Here is a 24,571-nt window from a genome sequence, read left to right as displayed (position 1 = left end):
TTTATTTATTAATCATATTTTTTTTGTTTATATATTAAATAAACATGAAATATGTTTTTTTGCCAATAACTTATTTCTTTGTTTGTTAAACCAAAGTTAAAAATTTCTTTCAAAAATAAATCTTTATTGCTTTAAAAATGTATGTTTTTTACCATACTAAAACAATCAATAGACTAAAACTTTAACGGACGGTTTCCCGGACAGAGTTTAAATATCTAAATTTAACTACGGCCTAGTCCTGTTTTAAGATAATCTCTGTCCGGGAAACCGCCCCTAAATATGTCAATAAATATATTTGTATTTATAATACACTTAAGTAAAAAATACATGTAATACAGAGCGCTACAATAAAATAACATAGATTCATAAAGGTTATAGAGATTTCTATCCATGTACCAAAATTAAACATAAAAATGTTCTTGCTTTTGAAAATGCAGATCTGCAAAAAAATGAAAAAAAATGTGCAGATTAGAGAGCTGAAGGGAAACTGAATGTGTCTGACCTCACTGTAAATACAGCGGTCAGAATGTGTCCATAATTACACTTTCATCCATTCAATCACTCTTTAGACTCCTTCACACAATCTTTGCATTGAGCGTATAAGGTCAAGTGAAAATCTCAAACCAAAGCCGTTGTAATCTCTCACACCTCACAGCCCCTGGACATCAGTAAGCTGCTTGCATTATCGCAGGGGTCACCTCTGAACACGGTGCCACGCGGGTGAGCAGGCGATTGTGGTTGGCAGCGCACGGGTCGGAGGAAAGGTTAGGATGTACGTGAAGGGGATTATGGAATTACACGGGCCTGTGTAAACGACAGCTTTGTGTTTATTCAGGTTTATTTGCCTGTGGATTTGGGACGCAGCGCTGATCATTTATCATGTGTAGTGTGTGAGAAATTAACACAGCGCGAGGCAGAAATGTGTTCTTGATGCGAATAACCACTCCTTTAGGGGCAAAGGACAGAAAGCTGATGGCAAAACGGTATATTGTACTTTTTTTGAGTAATTTAGGAATATAAAATAAAAGTCATTAAAAAAAATCCCTCTGTTTTTCCTATAAAAATTATACAGTGTATTTAGTTTCATAAATTACTTAGGAATACAAAATAAAAGTAATTTAAATGTAAACCTTATATAAAACTATAAAGTGCAAGAGTAGGTTAAAAAATCCCACTCTTTTTGTATACAGGAGAATGTATGATACATACAATGTATTTCATCAAGAAGAAAGCTAATTTTTCAATTTAAATGTCACAAAATGTGAAGTCACATTGAGATTATGGAAACACTTTTTTACTGCTTTTCATTGTAAAATGTAACCTTTTTTAAGATATAAAATGTATTTTACTTTGAAATCACATAGATCATCTTCTTGAATGCTATACAGACTTTCACTGTATGGCAATTCATATTTTTACTTTTTAACAGCAAATAATTAAAATGATTTACCTGTAAAATTTAACATTTTGTTAAATCATTTACAGGTGTGTAGATGGTTTCATCAGACGTATGCACCTGGCCGGAAGTATATCTTTCGGTTAACTTCGGTTTTCAGTCTGGCTAGTAATATAACAATTTATTTTATATTTAATTTACACTCACCTAAAGGATTATTAGGAACACCTGGTCAATTTCTCATTAATGCAATTATGGTGGTGGTGTTATGGTGTGGGGGATGTTTTCTTGGCACACTTTAGGCCCCTTAGTGCCAATTGGGCATCATTTAAATGCCACGGCCTACCTGAGCATTGTTTCTGACCATGTCCATCCCTTTATGACCACCATGTACCCATCCTCTGATGGCTACTTCCAGCAGGATAATGCACCATGTCACAAAGCTTGAATCATTTCTAATTGGTTTCTTGAACATGACAATGAGTTCACTGTACTAAAATGGCCCCCACAGTCACCAGATCTCAACCCAATAGAGCATCTTTGGGATGTGGTGGAACGGGAGCTTCGTGCATCCCACAAATCTCCATCAACTGCAAGATGCTATCCTATCAATATGGGCCAACATTTATAAAGAATGCTTTCAGCACCTTGTTGAATCAATGCCACGTAGAATTAAGGCAGTTCTGAAGGCGAAAGGGGGTGAAACACAGTATTAGTATGGTGTTCCTGATAATCCTTTAGGTGAGTGTATATCATAATTAATATGAATATTTGACTGTTTCTTAATTTTATTCAATTAAAACTACTCAACAGTTATTAAGTTTGGACAACATTGCCTTTGTTTCTGTTGTTGCCGCTGAAATCATTTATATGTGAATTTTACATCCGGAAAATAAGGTAACACTCTGTTACTGTTGGATTTCCATAACAATATTTCCGTTAAAAGCTATTTTCACATGGCTGCACACAGTGATTGACTAATAAACCCCAACACCATTTTTCAGTTTTCCTGTGATTTCTTCCTCTTTGTTTGCTGTGACTTTCTAAAAAAACCTACTATTTGTTTTCTCAGCAGCCCATCAGTGCGTTGATTCATCACGGCTCTCAAAGGGCCGCCACTGGCAGATGTAAGACAGATGGCGTTGGATAGGCTATCATTACAGCGGCCTCACACGGCTCTCTTACAGGAACTGAAAGTCACAGTGGTGCTGAAACTTTTGAAAGTCTCACTGACGCAAAGAGGACAGCGATGAGACAGGGAGGAGATCTGGAAGGAGGGTTGCGGGCAGACAGAGACGCAGATATGTTGCAGCTACAGGAAACACATGAGAGGATGAAGAAATTGGTATTGTAACGAATGAACCGATAAAGGGACCGCACTGCCCTTCCTTACATCAACAGCTGCCACACATCAACATGTTCTACTGTTCCAGAGATCCCAACAGACTACGCCAACTCGCTCTACCTCTCTTTCTTCAAAGACTCCTTTTTGCAGCTGTCTGCTCATGGGAGAGATTTCCCATGAGTCTCTGTTAGCTGTACAGTAACAGTCTTTATCTGTCTGCACTGAAAATTCAGATCGTAGAGAGAGCAAGGAGGGGTACTTGCATATTCTTATTTACGGTAAAACGTGCAGATATTGTTGCTACTATGAAAAACTCTTTGAACGAGATTCAGAGTCAGATCACCAATTATTATTTTTTTAATTGCCCATTTTCTCATCCACCGGTCCTTTCCATTATTGAACCCCCCCATTCACTTCCATTGAATAGACACAAAACCACTAAGGCATTTCTCAAAATATCTTCTTCTGTGTCATACAGAAGAAAGAGTCATACAGGTTTCAAATGAAATGAGAATTTATTTGTGGGTAAACTATTCCTCTAATAAATAATGTAGTTACCTATTTTCCTAAAACCTATTCATTTAGATATTTCTGTGCAAAACAGATTGTTGTAAAATTTGGTCATTTAATTTAATAATTAATACTTACGTATTAGGTAAATTATCCTTATAACATATAGTAAATGTTGACCACTATTTTTTGTTTTTCTTTCAAATTTTTCCCCTGTATAAGCCTACTGATATTATATAATTTCGTTATTTTCATGTTTCTCACTTCACTCAACGGTCTCTTTGTTCTCGCATAATTCGTGCTTCTGATGAGACGTTAAACAGAGGTCCTTCGATCATGGCCTCCTAATAATCCCCACCCTCAAAACTGGCTCTATATCTCTCTCCGCTCCACCTATAGCTGGTGTGTGGTGAGCCCACTGGTGCCGTTGTGCCCTTTGTCATCCAAGTGGATGCTGCACAATGGAGGTAGTTGAGGAGAGACCCCCTCATATGAATGTAAAGCACTTTGGGTGTATATTAATATATGCCTCATTCATTTATTCATAATATCATATTTTCAGCTCAAATCAATATTTAGTCCATTCATTCAGTTAGTCCGACTGTACATTATCTCTTATTTCACTGCTTTGCCAATACAAACGTACAGAAAATGGACCTGAGAGAGAGATAAAGGCTTTATAGTAATACACAGTGTAAAGATAATCTGAAAACGTTCAGTTTATGTACGTCGCGATTACTCTTGACTGATTTAAAAAACTTGCACTTATAAAACGCAGCGACGAACATTAAATAGGCTTACAGTAGCAGTAACCCCGCTCTAATGCTGAAGAGCACACCGCCGTCCAGATTTAAGCAGGCTTGACAGGCATTAAGCAATAAATGTCTTTTTGCGGATGCTTCGCTTGAAACGGTGTCACTCGCAGAGGACTTAATTTATAGAGGCAGTTATGGGATAGAAAAAACATGAAAAGCCATGAGAGAGAGAGAGGAATGAAAAAAAGCTGTAAAGATAAAACTAGTAAAGAGAGAAAGATCAGATTTTGCCAGTCGTCCTGAACTGAATCCCTGATCGCTGAAATCAATCCTTATCAAATAACTGAAAGTACTGCCGAGGGTTTAAACCTCTCCATGTGTATACAAACGGAAGCTCGATTAAACATCCCACACCGAAACAAGAGGTGTGACGTGGACACAATGACCTTCACAACTTCACGTATCTCACAGCATTCATGCTCGCTTTTCTTTAGGTAGACGACAAATCAAAAGTGGTAATTCTGAATAAGTTTCATGAGACAGAATTCTGAGCCTCAGTACACAAACCCATCATGATCTCGTTCCTCAGACTACCCGCCCACAGTCTGTTCACAGTACCAGTCACTGGGTTCACTAAAGGTTACATCACTGAATGATTCAAAGATATTCCAGAGTTTGTTCGAGACACTTGAGTCAACAAAATATCCTTGAGCACAGCACCACTCATGTCTAATTTCAGACTAAACAGCTTCTCAATACACAATAAAAATGAACTCATCATTGATCGTTTGGAAGCTCCTGGTGTTTGAGTGGAAGGTTATGGGGACCAGAGGTGAAGCAGAACCTTTACTTTCACAAGGACAAAATCACACAGGTATCTGTAACATCAGTGATGTTCTGCAATCGTTTATACAGAATATTGAGTTCAACACGTCAAACAACCAGAGGAGGGATTCAGTGTCCTTTAGATCAATTTTAGAGAGTAATAACTGGAAGAAGAAACTGGATCGCAATGATGATGAATAAATGCAAAACTGCAATAATCATTGCGATTCGGTTTCCACTTTCACTTTCAGACACTGTTTAGCTTTTATTCAAAGGGACTTTTATGTTTAGCATTACGTACGTATATATATATATATATATATAGGGAAAAAATTAGGAGACATTTTCAAAATTACTTCACTTTTTCTGAATGTACCATTTCAAGGTATGCGTTTAGGTCAAATGCTCATTTTTGTTTCAATCTGTAAACTGCTAACAATATTTCTTGTTTATTTGCATTTATTTGCAGAAAATGAAAACTGGAGAAACAGGTCAAAACAACAGAAAAGATGCTCTGTAATTTTCAGACCTCAACTACTGCAAAGAAAACAAGTTCATATTCACTTTTAAGCGATACAACAGTTATATTTCTACATGTATTTAGGAAAAGTTCAAAATGTGTTTTTTATAAGTTGACCTGGCTTTTTATAACCGTTTTCATGTGTCTTGTCATGCGGATCGCTTTGTCACTCCTGAGCTTTGATTTTGTTGAAATTCAACAAACAATGGACTGGAAAGGCCGCAATACATCTAGACATTATGATTAAATGAACGTTTGAAATGGTCTCTAAATTTTCCACGGCTGTATATTGTACATATATATATTTTTTCATAACATAATTTTAGTCATATTTATACCCTATTTCATAATCCTTATTATATAAATATCTAATAAATACATATAAATACCAACCGACAGGATGTCCTTTACAGATATGGTATAAATATACAAATGGCTGAAAACTTTACCAAAAACACCCAACGATATTAAAAACATTTCATAATGAATATATAAAATGGATACCCCTAAACGTTCATTATAAAAAAATCTTTACGGTAGCATTCCGTAAACATCAAACATTTCTGACAGAGCCTCTCCAGCACCCAAACGATCAAAGGTACAGCGAGACATCTGTTACAATTTAAAACATCCTCGTCTCACCCTCCTCCTCTAATTCCTTTTCTCTCGTGGCCAATCAGAGGCTGTTAAACAGCGCTTCTGCGCGAAGCCGCCTGATGTAATGCATTTAGATGCTGCGCACACTGAGGTGCCAATAAAAAAGCGCAGTTTCTGGAACACTCCACCACTGGGGGCTTTACCCACACTGCTTTAATATTCCTTCTGCTCTGTGTCTCTCAACAACGCACCCTTCATCTGGACCTCTATGCTGTTTCCTCTCTTTCTTCATAGCGGGCTCGTAAGAATGATCTGAAAGATGGGGACGAGGCCTACACTGTAAAGCTTATTAACTTGCTCATGAATATTAATAGGGTGATGTAAATCTTTAAATGTAATCCCAAGTGAATTCTTTAAAGAAAGGAATTATGAATCATAGGTGCTGTGATGTAATAGGTGTTTTTTTAAATTGTGAAAAAAAGATTTTAAAAGCAAAAGATTTGTCTGTTGTACATTTAATATAATTGTGATTTATAACATTTCGTTTATAAACAGCTACTTTTGAAGGGCAGTCTACGGAAAAGCGTACTCTTGCAAAGTGCAAAAACAACCAGACGAAACATCGCTATTCGATTTCCCATGCGATGAGCTTATCATGTTCTTCCGCAACTTCTTATTTCAATAGGAAACATTCCAAGAAAAAAATATAAAAGTGTGCTTATAAAACCATAATAAGTGTTATAAATAATGTTATTTCAGCAACGCCCTTCTTCTAATCCACGCCTCAATCTTTTCTCTCGCTCTTGGTTGGGGGTTATGTCGTATGACCTTGTGCATCCTCATCAGAAGGTGGTGAGATGTTTTTTGCCATATGATCTTTCTGTTTTCTGAACTGTATCGATTCCTCTCATCTGAACTATCAAGGACAGAAACCGAACCCAGACGACCCCCTCCCCTTCGCATGCATCATCTCCAACTTCTACAACATTCTCTTTTGTTTTTTTGGCCCATCTTTGTTCTTTGCTCTCTGATCGGAGCCCAAGGTTGCAGTGACCAGCGGTATGAATAAATAATGTGCGGAGCAGGATCTGTTTCAGAAAAGTCATTTAGGGTGCTATTGTGTTACTAAAAGCTGCACATTTAGTCGAAAGCGTCCGTGTGACAGAAACGATATAGGATGTGAACCGTTGGCCGCGTGGTGCAGCTATACCTCCAACTACATCAGACCTTCCCGATGACCTTAAATACACAATCTCTGTTGTGTCTTAACAATTCTAGAACAAGTCTGGAATATTTATCATCAAATTCAATCCAAGATCCAACAATCTAAATTATGCCAACTACGTTAGTTTTACTTTAATCTGCCTCATTATTGTCTGTTTCTTATCTCCCAATTAAATTTAGGATACAAAACAAAACATCTGAGACATCGTTATATTTTTTAAATGAACAAGAAAAAAAGCAAATAAAAAGTTCATGCAATTACAAATAATAAAAAAGAGTTTTACTAATGAACAAAAGTTAATTAAAGAAACATTTAAATTATATAAAAATGAATCAAACCACAGCTGATAAGTGAGAAGATATGTCTCTGGAGATTTAAAAGAGCGACCACTAAGAAATGCTTTTTTCTCGTGGCAATGTCTGATGCAATTGACCTGAATTTACCTGACATGTTACTCATTCCCTGACTACAGAGGGTTAATTTTACCAGCATGAAGGATCAATGTGCAAACCCAGGGTCTGCCAGCATAAAAAATTGAGCAGATTCCATACTAAACTTGTCCCGAATGCATAAAACATTACACGCGATGTGTTTGCTTTGCTGAGAAGACCGACTCGTGATGAATTTTCTTTCACTGCGCTCTGCCAGGCAATGGACCAACACCTCCATGTCTTTACCAGAATTGTCTCTTTGGTGAAGCTATCGAAGATAGTCCAAATGTGTTGAGTAAAAAAATAAACAAGAACGAGAATTGATCAGATTGGTCACTCTCGTCACAACATCATCACGATCATCAGAAAGAAGGGCAACAATCTGTCCTGATTCAAAATCAGATATACACTCCATCAGACTCATTGTCCTTAATCATCCGCCTCTGTAAATCGAGCACACACACCCGACTGGAGACGACAAAGAGAAACAGAGATGAGAAGCAATTGCTATTGATTCGTTTAAGTCTCTATTCAAGTATCAGACCATTCGAACATAGTAGGCATGTGCCAAACATGTCAAAAACACATTTTCAAAATCAACCAGTCTGTGGGATGCCTGAACAACAAGTCAACGATTGGTCTTAAGGGAGCCCTGGATAATTTGACTGGTTTCGTGTTTACTTGACCCAATAAAATCCATTTAGAAAGGAACAGAGTAAAGGGCTTTTGAAACAGCATCTTAAGAACAAAACACATCATTCGGTCCAAACCACACAAGATTCATAGGTCTATGGTGTAAATATATAATCCATCGTGGCCGAAAGTGATATCTGGAGGGTATATTTGAACTATATTTGCTTTTTTTTCGCCATCAGGTTGGATCAACCATCAAAATGTGAGGTTAAAGTTTTATTTGACTAAATATTAGGCAAAAATGTCAAACTACAGCATTTCAGGAAATATGAGTTTTATACTAATACAGAAAAATGCATAAAAAAATTCTTCTGAGATTTGACTTAATAAGCTATGCGCATGTGTTATTTTTTCCCAAGCCTCGGAAAAAATTCTCAGTTTACACTACAAGCACATGTATACTGTATGCATACAAACCTTTTCAAACATCTTTAATAGTATGTGAATAATGGACAAAGATGTAAATTGTCACTGTTGGACACTACTGTATATTCAGGACTGTAGCACCGTGGCTGTTAAATAAATGTTGTTTTTTAATTACAATTAAAATTGTCTTCCATTAGGAATTTTGCCATGCAAACTGTGTAACAGCTAAAGCAAACCATGCTGCACAGCAAACTAATTACTTACAGCAGAGCTAAAAATATAAAGCTCAATAAATAATAAATATATGTTTGATCACAGTGCTCATCTGTACACATTTACATGCATATATGTATACGTATGTCTGCATGCAAATGAAACACAAACATATATATATATATACAGTATATATATATCAATAGTTTGGTTAAAAAATGAGATAACTCAACATGTTATCATGCGTTTATTGTGTTATTATGGCTTAAATCAAACCAACTGCAGTTTGATTCATATTAATTGGAATGCACAACAAAGATACATGATTTTGGAAAAACCTTAAAAACTGAATTATCTCATTTTGGAACCAAACTCTTCCTGTACAAAAATGTGGGTACACTTCTCAGTCTCACTAATTGATTTCTCAACCGTTGTGACCAAGTTTCTAGTAAATATACTCATTCAGTTTATTTGGAACTTTCCATCTTGACTGTTGTATGAGTGTACACTGTATCCGAGTTTCCTGAATGTATACTAGTCAAGTTCTTGCAGTCCGTAATTAAAATTAAAACTACGGAAAATAGGTTAGGAGCGTAATGATCATGGTGTGTTTGCGATAGCATTCTGACAGCAGAACACATCGTCATGAAGACGGCTGACCTTTACAGCATCTCTGCTAATCAAAAAGGAGGAAAAAATATGATGTGGTAGAAAGGCGAGGGGTATCATGTTTTCGGTGAAGCTCAAGAACGCCAATGCAGCGAGTAACTTTAAACTCCCAGTGGGATGCGGCACACAAACACACGAACTGTGTCCTCATCGTCCTTATGCTGCTATTACTGCCAATACCATCACTTTTAGCACTAATCATTTAAAGGCCGTGGGTTTGATTCCCAAATGCAGTGAGTTGTTACACAAATCATCTGCAAACCACAACAAAACGTCCTTTATCTTTTACTCCATCCACATGCAAAGAACCAAACTTCTATCATCGCCTTGAAGGGATAGTTCTTTCGAAAATGAATGAATCATTTTCCCATCCTCATGTCGTTCCGAATCTGTTTGACTTTATGCAGAAGATATTTTGAAGAACGTTTGATCCCATTGACCTTCACAGTATGAAAACAATTCACATTTTTGTGTTCCACAAAACGGATATTTGCAAGTTGTTAATGACATGTGGATGACAAAAATTATGATTTTGGTGTGAACTATCCCTTTAAGCGCTGATGCTGTCTGTTCAGCATCAACATTTTATCCAACCACTATTCTTAAAGAACTCTGAACAAACATATTCCAACTTTTTTTGAAGTTCAAGGTTAGCTGAACATACCAGTTTCTATCTATATATACGTTTTGATACGGTTCCAATGAGCTTTCCCGTCTCGCATCAAACCTTCACCACTAATCTGATATATCCTCATTGATATTTTGCCCTATATCTCATCATGTTTGTTACTTTCTATACTTTATACACACAACCACACATCAATTTGGAGGGCAAAACATTCTATGTACATTCAATTCATAAGCCATAAAGACGCAACCAAAAATACACATAGACACATGCACACTATCTAGTGAACCATGAAAACTCCGGCACCGCGGGCGATACCAGCCGACGGGACATTCAGTAATGTTCTCATTAGTTTATATTCAGACAGCGTGACTAGATTCCCACTCTATATTATTCTTCTATATTAAGTCTGTTCTCATTGCAATGTCCTGACATTTTTAATGGAAACTGAGCATCATGGTTCAGAATAGAATCTCCCTAATTCTGAGGACTCAATTCTGCACAGCAAGAGGACAAACTGATGGAATTTAGAGCGGGTATTTTTGCTGGCGCATCATCTAGGGCTAATATATGTAGACAGGTATTTGGGGGGCTGTGTGTGTGCGTGAGGGTCTTTAATAAGTGATCTGATAGCAGTGGACAGAGTGCCTGTGGGAGTCACACATTCACACCTCCCACTGTTATATCAACTCACTCGTACCTTATATAAAACATACACGAACACACGCGAGTGCTACACATTCACTTATCTCAGGGACAGTAAATAAGGATATGTGACAGGTACGGGTCACCGGTGTTTCTGCGGTAGTGGTGTTTCGAATACGAATATATCTTTTAAGTGAACTAGTAAAAGAATATGATAAAAAGCAAATATGTGAACCAGGACCACAAAACCAGTCATAGCTAGACATATGCACGTATATGCCGTATTTCATTCAGTTAGTGCATTTATTTTGAAAAATACACAACATTTCCCTCACAAGTCAGAATTCCTACTTTTTGTCTGTATTCTCGTTCCATTTACAGTAATTTTAACATTTATTCTACGTTTAAAATGAAGTATTTTCACCACGACATAGGTCTACTTTATACATTTATATCTTACCCACAGGTATTCTCACAAAGAGGGGCAGTGTTGGCAAATCACAAGTAAAATCTTGCATATGTTTTTACATAATCTTGTGTATGTGATGTGTTAAAAACATATGATGCTCAGTAAAAAAAATTGTATTGTGGTCAACAGTACTGGCATAGACCTGTTTTCTCCCAATGCTAAAACTTCATAATCAAAGCATAAGTCAAGAATTAATAAATGGCATATTTAACTGTAATAATTGGCATGTCACTAATAGAAACAAACACACAGATTTTTTTTTTTTATGATTTTTTTGCAAAATATTGTTCTTTCCTAACCAACCATAAATATTGACGACTGGTCTTGTGGTGTGGGGTCACATATATTGAAAAGATGCGACTCACAAAATTTCCACCACAACAAACATACTTAAATAAGTCTAAAATTAAATAGTATAAAATACATTACATATGGATATTACATTATTTCCATATACACTTATTCTTAATCCTACACATTTAAATGAATGCACAGAATCCATTTATTTAAGCTCCCATATGAAATAAGCCTAGAATAAAACATTATGAAAGGCATCAAAGATAACGTCATCATTATGGAAGACATTGAACGTTAGACTGTTTTAGCCCCACATTTGAAATATCTGGAGGAATGCTTTAGATGAACGCCTTACATCCGCCCATGGTTCGTATGGTGTGAAATGTGTGTTTGTGTTCACCTGTGGCCGCGGATGACCCTTCACCAGACACTGCAGGACTAATGTGTCTCCTTCTCTGATGGTGTAAATTCTTTCACTGATGTTGTCCTCCTTCACCACACATGCCTGACCAGAATGCACAATCTGAGCGTATGCAGGAGCTGATGGAATGAGAGAGAGAGAGAGAGAGAGAGAGAGAGAGAGAGAGAGATTACTCGCTGACATTTTCACTTCATTCCACACATATGAACTGTTGTCAATGTGAAGTGTTATGGAGTAAATAGCTTTACTAGATCAACAAAAATCTGAACCCTGAACATGTTTCGTCCAACACTGTCATCAAATCGTATTCAGTTTCAGGAATCTACAAGCCATGTATTTTTACATCATGTCAATTTGGGGTCAGAACAATATATATAAGAATAAACCATGGCAGAATCATGGCAGTGTACTACATTACGAGATACTTTTTCCAACGTGCGAAGAGTTTTGAGAAATCGTGTGTCATATGCATCAGCACAACTGACAGAATGAAATCAATAAAGAGAAACACTCCTGGATTAATTTATAAAGTGCACATCCAACGTGGCTCTACAGAAAAAACATGAAATATACATTATACTGTGCAAGCATTAGTATCCCCCCTCCCAATTTTTTTTTAAAGCCAGATATTTATATACACAATGTAGTGTGTCAATAAAAAATGTCAGTTTACATTTCCAAACATTTATTTGGCCATTATTTGTACTTCAGTGAGATTTCGTATGCATACTTTTGCGTGTGCATTTATATCAAATATATTTATATGATATTGGATGTATGCAATACCATGCTCACAAACGTTCTGTAGTGACTGTGTTTGCTTGTATACATATTCACAAAAAAAGATCTCCACAAGTTAGATTTAAACAAAAACATATGTTTCAATCTGAATAAAAGCACAAACAACCCTTTTCATCAAATTTCAAACAAGAAGCACTGAAAACACATCCACATCGATTGGGCACATTGTCTCACATATCACAAGCACATCCCTCAAAGGCAATTTTCACAGAAATAAACGCTGAGCTCAGATTGAGTCACCAATGAAGTTTTGTTAAAACCGAAATGATGCACAACAAATCTTTCTGCTCAACATGCCCGTCCACGAATTAATTCATTTTAAGTTCTCAAGCACTTCAGGGCCATTTAACCTCTGCCATTTCATTTCAAAGGTTTAATCCCTTTCAAAAGAGGAACAGAGGAAACGCTTTTACTTTAACAAACATTAAAAGAAATTACCATTAATCAATATACAGATACAGACATCACTGCACACGATGTTCTGCACCTCTACACCGAGGTTGACCAAGAGCCGAGCAAATGAGTGATCGGGTCCTTCAGTGACAATTCAGAGGATTCACGTCTGAGATATTATATTTAATAAAAAGATTTAAAAGAAAAAGAGTTTGCATGGTTTCGCACTTTCACACGCATGTGCAGCACATGTATGGTTAATTGTGTGAAAATGTTCATTTATCCGCTGATATCCTATTAGGGTGACCACCCGTCCCGCGTAGCGCGTGCGCGCACAGCGTTTGAAGCCCAATTCATGCTTCCCGCAAATTGAGGCCGTGTCACGCAGAATCAATGCTTGCTCAAAAAAAAGTTGGTCGCTCTATATCCTCGAGCCCCAGGCAGCCAAACGAACATTACTTGACAGTTCAGCACGCTACTGTTGCCACACCCACCCCTCAGTTGAACTGCTGACTAGGTTGTTCCGTTGTTGTCATGACAGCGCGCGCACATGCACACACTGGGAACATAGTTGCCAAGTCCGCTTGTTTTTTTATCAAATCGAGTTAAAAAATCCTAAATTGCGGGTAGCGTTTTTTTGGGCTTATCTAAAAAATTATTTGTTGCTTGTTAGAAAAATGCTGCTCATCCGTGCCTTCGTGAAACCAGGCTCTGTATCCTTACATGATTGTGAGCAACATTTCACTATTCGTTATCTCCCAAACTAAAAAAACAAAAGCAACTATACTTTTTGAAAAGGTATAAATATTTATATAGATAATATTTATAGAAAATCAATCATGATTAAAACAGTAAAGCAGTATCTTGTATTTTTTATAATAATCTGTTTTTAGAGAATCTCTTTTAAGTTCATCCCATCTGTGTGTGTCTCCACAATATTATTAAAAAAAAATACACATTGGGTGCCTTTTCATGAGCATACATCAGCAATTACAGATGTTTAGGGGAATAGGACATTATTAATATACAATGTAAGGTGGTATGTGCTAGAAATGTCCGAGGGGTGGGGGCACCGCCGCGCCATGCAATGTCCCACATTGTCCCTCAGAAACATACCCCTTGTCCCCCCTTGGGCTTATTAGCAGGTGGTCACCCTATATCCTATCCATCAATCTTTGTGTAAACTAGAAGAAATATGACAGAATAATATGTGATACAGATTAGAGACGACAACCTCCCATGTTCCTTGAGTCAGAAATGCAGTCTACCATCTTTAACATCTTTCATAGTGGAGTTTGCTATCTGGATGTGTTGCTGCTCCCTTCAGCCACGAGCAGAATTCAAAGTCAAGACCGTCGGGAATACCAGCCAGAGATGCGGACGGTTGAGCCCGTCGGTCACTGCCCGGCAAACGCTTTGATAGCGAAGAGGAACGTATCCACTACAACAGCCCACCGGCTGTAAATCCGAGGCATTAGCATTTGAAAGGGAGTCCTGGAACAGGAAGTGCGAGTGGCGTATGGAAATGACCAGAGACGTTTCATTTGTCGAGCGGACGTCAGAGGCCAGACTCCAGCTTATATTAATGACGCTCATTAGAGGCACGATGAGGCTCGTGCAAACGCTGTCAACAACCGCCGAAAGAGAACGAGACTCGCACACTTTTAAAAAACCCTTTACTCAGCACATGTGCCGTAATTCTGTGACATTCCAAGACAACCTTTTTTCATGCAACGCTTGGAAAACACCATTTTTAGAGCAGTTATTGTTAAAAAACAGTCATGGGAAAAAGTTGAGGATATTTCTAAAATGAATATATTTCGTCTGCAACCTGTACTTTTCGCCTCTTTATCGCCATCTCTGTTGGCTACATGTTATTGCAGGTTACTTTACAACCCTTACGTGGTTTAAAGAGTACATAACTAGGCATTTTTAAGGTCCTACTTTGGTTTATGGAGTGTCCAAGAACAAGTTTATGTACATAGAAGGTGTAAAAACACTTTTCTTTCGTTATGATAGGCAGTTGTTCTCACCTTACTTCTTGACTGACTCTCAAATGATTCATTGAGCAATTCACCTGTCTAATCTCCTCCTTTCCGCTAGCTTGGTCTGATGTGATTGGTCAGATGGTCTAGTCTGATGTGATTGGTCTACGGCTCACGAGACTCACAAGGAACAGAGTTTAGGGGAGAAAAGTGACGTTTTCACGGGCAGTCATCGCAAAATGTAGGCGGGGACTATATGTTGTGACGTAAATCCGTGGCGGTTCGCGGATCGGACTAAGGACGACTCGTTTGCGTGATTAGGAGTCGACTTCCTTTTTTCCAAGCCATTAACTTTGTTATCCATTCACCTTCGGATTTACAATTTGGCAGACGGCTTACTTTCAAACACGGCAACATTAAACACCGCATGAAATGTCATTTTTATTTTCTCATGTTATGTAGTCAAATGATGTCAAACGGACAAAATACATTTCACACAAAACAGCTCAAATCATAACTCATCATGAAAAGCTTACCATTGTAAATCATGTTCATTTTTTAACCCCCAAAAATGTTGGATTGCATTTTGATTGTGTTAAAGAAACAAAAAGCGTGGCATTTCTTTTTAAACATTATACAAATGACTATCTCAAATTCATTCTGAAATAACTCAATATAGTTTGTATAGCCTTATGTCACCGAATTGAAAACCCTCAAAGATACTGCGTGACCGTCCATAAAGATGCGTAGGAGAATATAAAAGTGTGGTCGATAAAGAGGTCCACTCATAGACAGAGCCAACGAATTTCTCTCTGATGTGATTATTATTGATCCGTTAAGCGTGAGGTGTGCGTCCGTGTGTGTGAGGTCGTCGTGTTAACAGCTGTGGGTACGCCACATAATGTGTGGATGGCTGGACCTCACATCTCACTGGCCTTTCGCAGCAGGTGTGAATGTTTTTGTGTGTGCGTGCGCGCGCGCGCAAGTGCGTGTGTGTAAGCCCCAGATTGTTCGACACAGTATCCCTCTCAGCAGGAAAGAACGCCCGGCGTCAGGGATGAGCTCTTTAACTCTGCACCCGGGTCAACATCCATCACTGTCACACTGACCCAGTGCATCGTGGGCTGAAGACAAACACATCTCCACATCAGCATGCGGCGGTCGCTCGGCAACCACACCACTGTGGGTCGACTACCAATAGGAATGAAACATCAGAGAGATCGTAGCAGCCTCCGTGTAGTCTGGATTAAGATTTGAGTTTTGACCAACAACACCGATAATTACAACCTTAAAAAGTGAATGATGTGAGAGAAAACATACATGAGACGTTTTTAAGACCGGCTCTATTCCAAAACCAGAGGGATGCTTTGTTGTCTATGGCTTACAAAGCAAATTTGTGTGTGTCTTTGGGATCTGTAGTTTCATGAGATCTTGAACGAACTACAGGTAGTTGCAGTTACAATAAATTGAGTTTAAGGAATTCAACAACAGAAAATATGCAAACAAATAGTTTCCTGCCAAAATTTAAAAAACAACTAGCACAGCCATCAACACAGATGTCGAATTTGCAACAAAAAATGATATTTTTGGCATTTTCTTGTAATTTCATTCCACCTCAGTTCTTCTTCCTTATGTCAAGGTTCAATTTACAATTCTAGATTTGCTGGATTCCATTCAATCACTTTTTCTCACATTTTTCATGATTTCAATAAAAAAATTGACACAATTCTGTCCGGTTATGAACATTATGTGATATTTTCCGGCTGTCATTAATTTGATGTGGCTGTACAATATCCAGGTACCCAAATAAAGCCCCATCTATCATTTCTGAATCATTCCAAATAAAACCCCATAATCACGTGAAATTATAATCAAACATCTCTTTGATATCAATCAGATACGAAAGAAGCCATATGTAAGGCATGTGTGCCATGACAGCTACTTTATTTAAACAATGTAATGTAGTTTGCTGTGTTTGAAAGTAAGCCGTCTGCCAAATTGTAAGGTGTCAACTATGAATCACCCCCGGTGTTGTCCCTAGTCCGATTCGGGAACCGCTGTAGATTTACATCACTACATATAATCTCTGCCTGCGTTTTGCTAGGACTGCCCGCAAAAACGTCACTCTTCTCCTCCAAACACTGTAGCTCGTGAGCCGTAGACCAATCACAGCAGACTAGACCATCTGTCCAATCACATCAGACTAGGCTAGCGGAAAGGAGGGGATTAGACGGATGAAACGAACCATTTGAGAGTCACTCAAGAAGTAAGGTAAGAAAAACTGCCTGTTATAAAGAAATAATAGTGTTTTTACACCTTATATTTACATAAACTTGTTGTTGGACACTCCATATATCAAAGTAGGAACTTAAAAATAGTTATGTATGTACTAAACATGACGATTTAGTGGCTGGTTAAACTACTGTAAATTGCAGTGAATAACAAACAGATTTTTGCTCTGCAAATGCTCATATTCTCTGCATCCATTTTAGAAAAATTGCCGCAAATAATCTAAAACAAGGCATTGTAAAGCAGATGTGATGTACAATATCCTATGGCCAGGTCACCGCCAACCGGGCATGTGGTCTCTCCACGAGAACCAATCTCCTGCCTTCAGTTTTTTTCTCTTTCATCAGCCCCGTCTATCCATCCATACGGCCATACAACCATCCATCTAAATCTAAAGCAAACAAGGCTCTCTCACTTCTCGCTCTCTTTCTGTGAGTTATCAAACTAGTCTCAAGCCAGCGAAGGGGAACTGCCGGAGGGAGGGGGGAAGAAAGAAACAAAACAAATGGAGAGCGGCATAGTGAGATGGAATATAAAAACAAATCAATAAGAGACACACACACACAAATAAATGAACACGGCCATCCGAATACACACACACAAGCTCACAACAAGAGAGAAGGTGATTCGAGCCGAAACTCTAGAGAGAAAACTGAAGCAGGAATGCATGACAAATTGAAGAAGAAATAAAACTTCAAAGAAAAAAGAAAACACAACAATGTCTGTAAGGGAAGCATGTGATGATGTTTTGATTTCTCTATGACAATTGGATTCTTAAAAGTGTAAATATTTCATGCAGTGTTTCAACAAATATGAGGTCATGAAAACTCTACATTTCATTAGCACGTCACTCGAAATATCGTTCAACCCATAACTGTAATTCCCTTTTATATTAGTTTTTGTTCTTTATTCCCCGGAGCAAACTGAGAGAACAATATTTAATCTTGGGATAACCTGTGCTTATAAAGTCCCCAAACAACAGGATGAAAAATGCATCGCTCGGAGAAGATTACAACCAACAAATGAGAGCAGGTGTGTGGACGGCTGCTGTGACTGATGACCCGAGCCGCTATGCGCTCCACCTGCACCCACGGCCCCCTGGGAATATCTCAGCAGCGCTTCAGACCGACTCCAACTGTTGCTCAAAGTTTTCTAGAGCATCTCCTCCTCTCTGACTCTCCTCCTGTTTGCGCACGCTCGCCACATAAATCATTCTTGGTGCGCTTGTGAGGAGCTTCATCAGATCTACTGCTTCACTCACTTCCTGCAGTCACACACTTCTTCATCTCTACTGCATCTAACCCACAGTCCCAGGAGAGAGAGAATGACAGAGAGAGACAGACAGAAAAAGAACGAGAGACCTAGAAAGAACATGAGCGTGAGAGAGCAAGAAAGAGAGAGGGGGGAAGACAGAGAGAAAGAGAGAGAGGAGTGAACGGCAAAGCGGGGAACGAGAATGTTGGTCTCTTCGAAGAGTATTTAGTTTGGTCAAGTTTATAAAAGTGAGATACAGCTGTACGATTATTTCCAGAAAAATACGAGCTGCTGGAGGCGGGCATGGGGGACGGAACTAAGGAACGAGCACACAACACAACATCGCATTATCCATTCATGTTGTTTACGTTACGTACGCCGGTTGCCAATAAAACACAGACATGTGACTCAGTTTGACTTACCATGTGCCGTGCATGTCCGGCATCTTTTAGTACTGAGACAGCACCATCAATCCTTTTCAAACGATCTACAAATCCAGCATTATATCGCCCGTTAATGTAACATTCATCACCGAAATGCAGTGAGCAAACAAACACAGCTGAACTTCCATCAGCCGAGTCAAGCGGCATTGATGGGCTTGCTGCTATTTCTCACGCTGGCTGGTTGCCGCGTGGGCGTGGTCTCTCTCTCACGCTAACACGCGGGCGTGGTCTTTCGCTCGGTGGACGACGCTTGGGCCTGCTTTTCCAGGAGAATTGCCATAAAAGGAGTAGGATCCCTGTTACGAAACAGGAGTTTACGAAGCAAGTTGGAGTGCTAGGGGAGTGTATCGAGCACAGAAATACTATGTAATACGTCCAATTCGTTTTTTTAACAAGTTGACCATGTTAAGCACGTTTAACAGTGCATAGAAGTCGGAATGCATGAGATAGCATGTTACCCCATCTTTAACTCAATTAATTTTCCAGTCAATTTCCCTGTTTTTACTGTATCACCGCCTCGTGTTTACTGTGTGTCAAGTCAATGTTATAAGTACCTCCACACACTCTGTCAACACTACACCTGACAGAATTTATTGACTGACAATATAAATGATGGCACCTGTGATTCAAAAGCCTGAAAGCCTTCAAAAGCTCTTTTTCTTTCCTAAGGCATATTTCACATCAAATAATTGGACTCCCTAAAAAATATTTTTTACCCCCCTGAACGACACAGTACACACAAAGTCAAGTCAACAACTAACAGTAATAAAAGCCATAAAGATGTTACAAGCGAAACCATTGCGTACTAGTGTAAAACTCCAGAAAATACTTTAATTCAGTTGGTAAACCTCCATGCAGAGATTATATATTTTAAAACATGAAACTATTCACCATCGATTTTACTCACATATTCTGGGAGAATATTTAAAGGGGTGATTCGCCGGAAGTACAAGTTTTTCTTTGTCTTTGGTGTATAACACATGTAAAATTGCAAAAATTTAACTGTCAGAACAAAAGATGTATTTTATCTAGAAGCGAATGCTCACCCAGACCTGCCTGAAACACCTTGTGTAACAATACCCCGCCGAATCTACGTCAGTTTGTAACACGATATTTCTTAGACCACCCAAATGTATCCGTAAGTGAGGTTGCTTTGGAACCTGATGTTCCAAATATGGTAAGAGGCGTTACATTTCCATGCAGTATTCGACCAATCACCACGCACCGGTTAACTGGCCAATCATGGCTCACCTCGCTTTTCAGAGCGATGAGCTTTGTAAAATATCAGGGCGTTTCAGAGAGGCGGGGCAAAGAGTAGACACAAACATGCACGGTATGTGGAAAATACAGCATTTTTTAACCGTAAATCGTGTATACACATTACATTACATCTAAAGCAAACAATAATATTCGTTTGAGCCGCGTCAAATGCCCCCTTTAATACCTAGACATTGGAATGTAAAAGAAGGCATTATATACCAGAATTAATAAGTGGTCTAAATTATGAACACTGCGCACGGATAAATCTAGAATGTTAAGACCAAGAAAGTGTATAAAAAACTAAATAGGGCCAATTGCAATGTCATGTTATCTGTAATATGACGACCAGCCTCATCCTGCTGTATTAAAGCCATTCATCTCAGTTGTGAGAGAGCTTGGCTGTCCATTACTGCTGTGCAGAAGTAAACAGGGATGCTCGGCGCTGTGAGGATTCGTGAGGGAACAACACAGAAGATGAGAACGCAAGTAAATTTGGGGGATCACTACGGTGACAGTTTTACTAGCAGTGACAGAAAGTGATTAAATTAGCAACGTGAAGAGAAAGGGACGAGAGCGACCGCAGCCCTGGAGGTAATGTTGGAACTGTCCTTCTTTCATTCGGAATGATAAAACACTGAAATCTGTTGTTGAAAACATAAAAAAAGCAATATCTATCCAAACTACACATAGACTTCTAATTGAAACAGGTAAAAAAAACATTACCCCAAAAATACAAACCTTTGAAATGTATGTTAAATGCACGCCGCACAGTTAGTTATTTTGGATAAAAGCATCTGCATTTGCATGAACATACTGCATGCATTTAACATATTTTGAATATTTCAGAAATAAAAAAAAATATGTAATTATTCTTTACATTTTTTTTATACTGTATGTACTTTAAACAGTATAATAAAGTAGATTAACAACTGTATTAAAGCAATGGCAATCTTATGAGAACCACTAATGGGATTTCACCCAAAAAATAGAAATGCTAAAAAAAAAAGATGCAGGACAGTAATGAGACTTTTGGAGGAAACAATGCAGAACGTAGTATTTGTTGTATTAATGATCTTCGTATTCTCAACAGGCTTCAGTTGTTTTCATTTATTTCATGCAAAACACAATCCACATCTTGGTTTTCGTAAGATTCTCTCAATGAGTGACATAGGCTTGTTCTGCCAAATCAAATAGCTTTTCATTCCCACACACAAACATCTGCAGCTACACAAACGTTAACACACAACGAGTCAACTACAAACGCCTAATAACACAAACGCATCCAAATCTCTCACAGGCAGACGCGCAAACACGTGTAATCAGGACGGCCCATACTGGCACCTTTCAGACCGGCTGTGTTGAGTCAGACGCGGCCTGATCAAACACGACGCTGAGTGCGGCCAACAAATGAACAAGCGAATGAGAAATGCATTTGAAAGGCCTATCCGCATCAAGCGAGGCGATTCATTTGATGCAGCAATGCATACAAACTCACCAACATTGAGCTCCGCCTTATACTTTTCATCCGGTTTCTTTCTGAAATATGTCAAACCAGGTTACAAATGGCTTTTTAAGTCGACCTTAACACATTTCTCCCGACTCGCGTCTGCAAGGCACGTCTGATCAAATTTAGCCGTAATGTATCGTCCGGGGTGGCGAATGTTACAGACACAAAGCTGTCAATCAAACGTGGGGCAGCTGGAGGTTTCCCTAGACCAAAGACAGAAAGAAGAAACAGAAACGGAACGAGAGATACAGAGGGACAATGTGCAGAGAGATAAACCCGGCACCTCAGATCTCCTGTGCGGACTGACAGAGCCGGAGAGAGAGGAACAAAGATGAAGAGCATCAGTGCCATCGAATGACATTCTTCTTGAGAGTGGAGCATGTCAGCGTCCCTTTCGAAATAGGATAGACTGACAAAATCTCTGCTCGTGAAATTGTGTGAGCGTGTGTGCAAAAGCTGTAGATTCACCAAGTTTCCAAAAATGACTGTACGATACTATAGTACCATAGATGACTGAAGACGATTTCAGCGGCAACAACATAAAAAAACGTTTTGTGGCTCAAACTTCATCTACGGTAGACCTCAACAAAGATTGAATAACTGTTCAGTAGTTTTTATTTAAGTTAATACAGGCCGAGTTCAAAAACAACCTTGTAGCCAATCAGCAGTAAGGTGCACAGGACGGACGAAAGCAAAAAGGGGGTAGGGGTGCGTTTGTTTGGGTGATTTGAACATCAACAACGGCTAAGAGAAATCTGACACCCCACCTTTAATATACAAAAATAGTGTATATTTGTATATAAAATATGAATAAAAATGTTATAGTTTAACCAAATACAGAACAGAAATTATCTTCAGTTTCGGCACGTGCGTCCGATAAACCGTCTAATACTACAGTATACTATAGTAAATGTATTCAGCTAAAATAAATAGAATATACTAGACAACAGTACAATTTACAATAGTTAAGTATAGTAAACGACAACAGTTAACTATAGTAGTAAACCGCAGTAGTAGTAATATGGTTTACTATAGTACACTATAGTTTACTATGGAATACTATAGAAGTATCCTACAGCATTTTACATGTATTTATTTAACATATTACAGTACATTTATTAAAAAGTCTATATGTTCTAAATAAATGTATGTGTGATTGAAGACATTTTTTTCTGACCTACAATAGGTGATATGACATTGTCTAAGACATCACCATAAACGTTCAGCTCAAATCTGACTCTTAAATACAAAGATTAGAAAAATGCTTGATATTTGCACACACACACAAACACACCACAAAAACAATTTCACTTATGCTACCTCAAAGCATAAACCACAAAAGGTCATGTGGCCGTAACCCCCTTAACCACAGTAAAATGCATTAAACACTTTTCAGGCAGTAATTCTTTAGTCTAACGTAACTGTGGGCTGCTTATATTTGCCAGACAAAATTAGAAAGAAACTTGCCGCATTAATATATAATGTGTGGTCACAGGTGTGTATTATTGCTATTTTATCTTCCAACACCAAAACAGCCCTGAAAGTAAATCGGCTTTATTAAAATTATATTTCACAGAGACGACGCACACCTGCTCGAATACAAGAAAGCTCCAAAGACAGGATTTAGAGCACATGCCAAAATCTTCTTTGACTTTATTAGTAATTTTATTTCAGGGTAAGAGTATATCACAATTCAATTATTTCTGCCGTAAATTCAATGAAAAATATGACAATTTAATAACCGTGCTGTAAAGCCTGTTTTTGGAAATTCCAGCTAATGAAAAAACGAACAAATAAAAGTAATTTATAATTGTGATTTTCTCTTTTAATTTGCAACTTAATGGACACAAAACAAAAGACACCAATCCACCCAACAAATAAATAAATGACGAATATCACTGATAACAGGTAAGAGTACTTTTCTCTCTCTGGTTTTTCTTTTTTTCATGGATCAAGGATTTCAAATAAAGTTTCATTGAACATAATTATATAATAATATTTATAAAAGTAATCAATGATAATTAGATTATATATATATATATATATTTATAGTTTATATTCATTTAAATTATATAATAACTCTCAAGTCCCTGCGATGGGTTGGCACTCCATCCAGGGTGTATCCTGCCTTGATGCCCGATGACTCCTGAGATAGGCACAGGCTCCCCGTGACCCGAAGTAGTTCGGATAAGCGGTAGAAAATGGAATGGAATAACTCTCAAGTGTAAATGGAAATCAGTTCTGGCTGCAGATAAACAGAATTATATACAACAATAGACAATCAAAAAAGAGATGCTTAATATAAACTTACAATAAACTTTCTCTCTCTATCCCACTTGCTCGTCCACACTGACAGTGCACACACACACACACACACACACACATCTGTCTCAGCTGCATCACAATGGAGTTGAGGAGGTGAACAGCTGCCGCAGGTTAAAATTAGCAGCATTGTGCGCACATCCGTGTGTATGTAAATGTGTGTGTTTGTGTGTGTAAGCGGCATATGCTCGGCCCTCTGGTCAATCCCTCTCTCGGCTGGAGTCTAATAGGCACAAAGAGGTGAGAAAGAATATAGAGAAGAAAACGAGTGTTGGGTTTTTTCACCATCTGTCAGATAGACAGCACGAGAGA

The 24,571-nt window shown here is 38.2% G+C and overlaps 1 protein-coding gene across 2 annotated transcripts in view; it reads right to left on the bottom strand.

Moving 5' to 3' along the window:
- LOC130432232 (MAM domain-containing glycosylphosphatidylinositol anchor protein 1) overlaps positions 1-24,571 on the bottom strand; it is a 140,328-nt gene that overhangs the window by 89,777 nt on the left and 25,980 nt on the right. For both annotated transcript variants that reach the window (XM_056761525.1, XM_056761526.1), the window contains exon 3: positions 11,985-12,124. In XM_056761525.1, coding sequence (XP_056617503.1) covers positions 11,985-12,124 — 140 coding nt within the window. The remainder of the gene's footprint in view (positions 1-11,984; positions 12,125-24,571) is intronic.

Source organism: Triplophysa dalaica, chromosome 11 (assembly GCF_015846415.1).
Source record: "Triplophysa dalaica isolate WHDGS20190420 chromosome 11, ASM1584641v1, whole genome shotgun sequence".
Classification (NCBI taxonomy): domain Eukaryota; kingdom Metazoa; phylum Chordata; class Actinopteri; order Cypriniformes; family Nemacheilidae; genus Triplophysa; species Triplophysa dalaica.
This window is presented reverse-complemented; position numbering and strand designations above follow the sequence as displayed.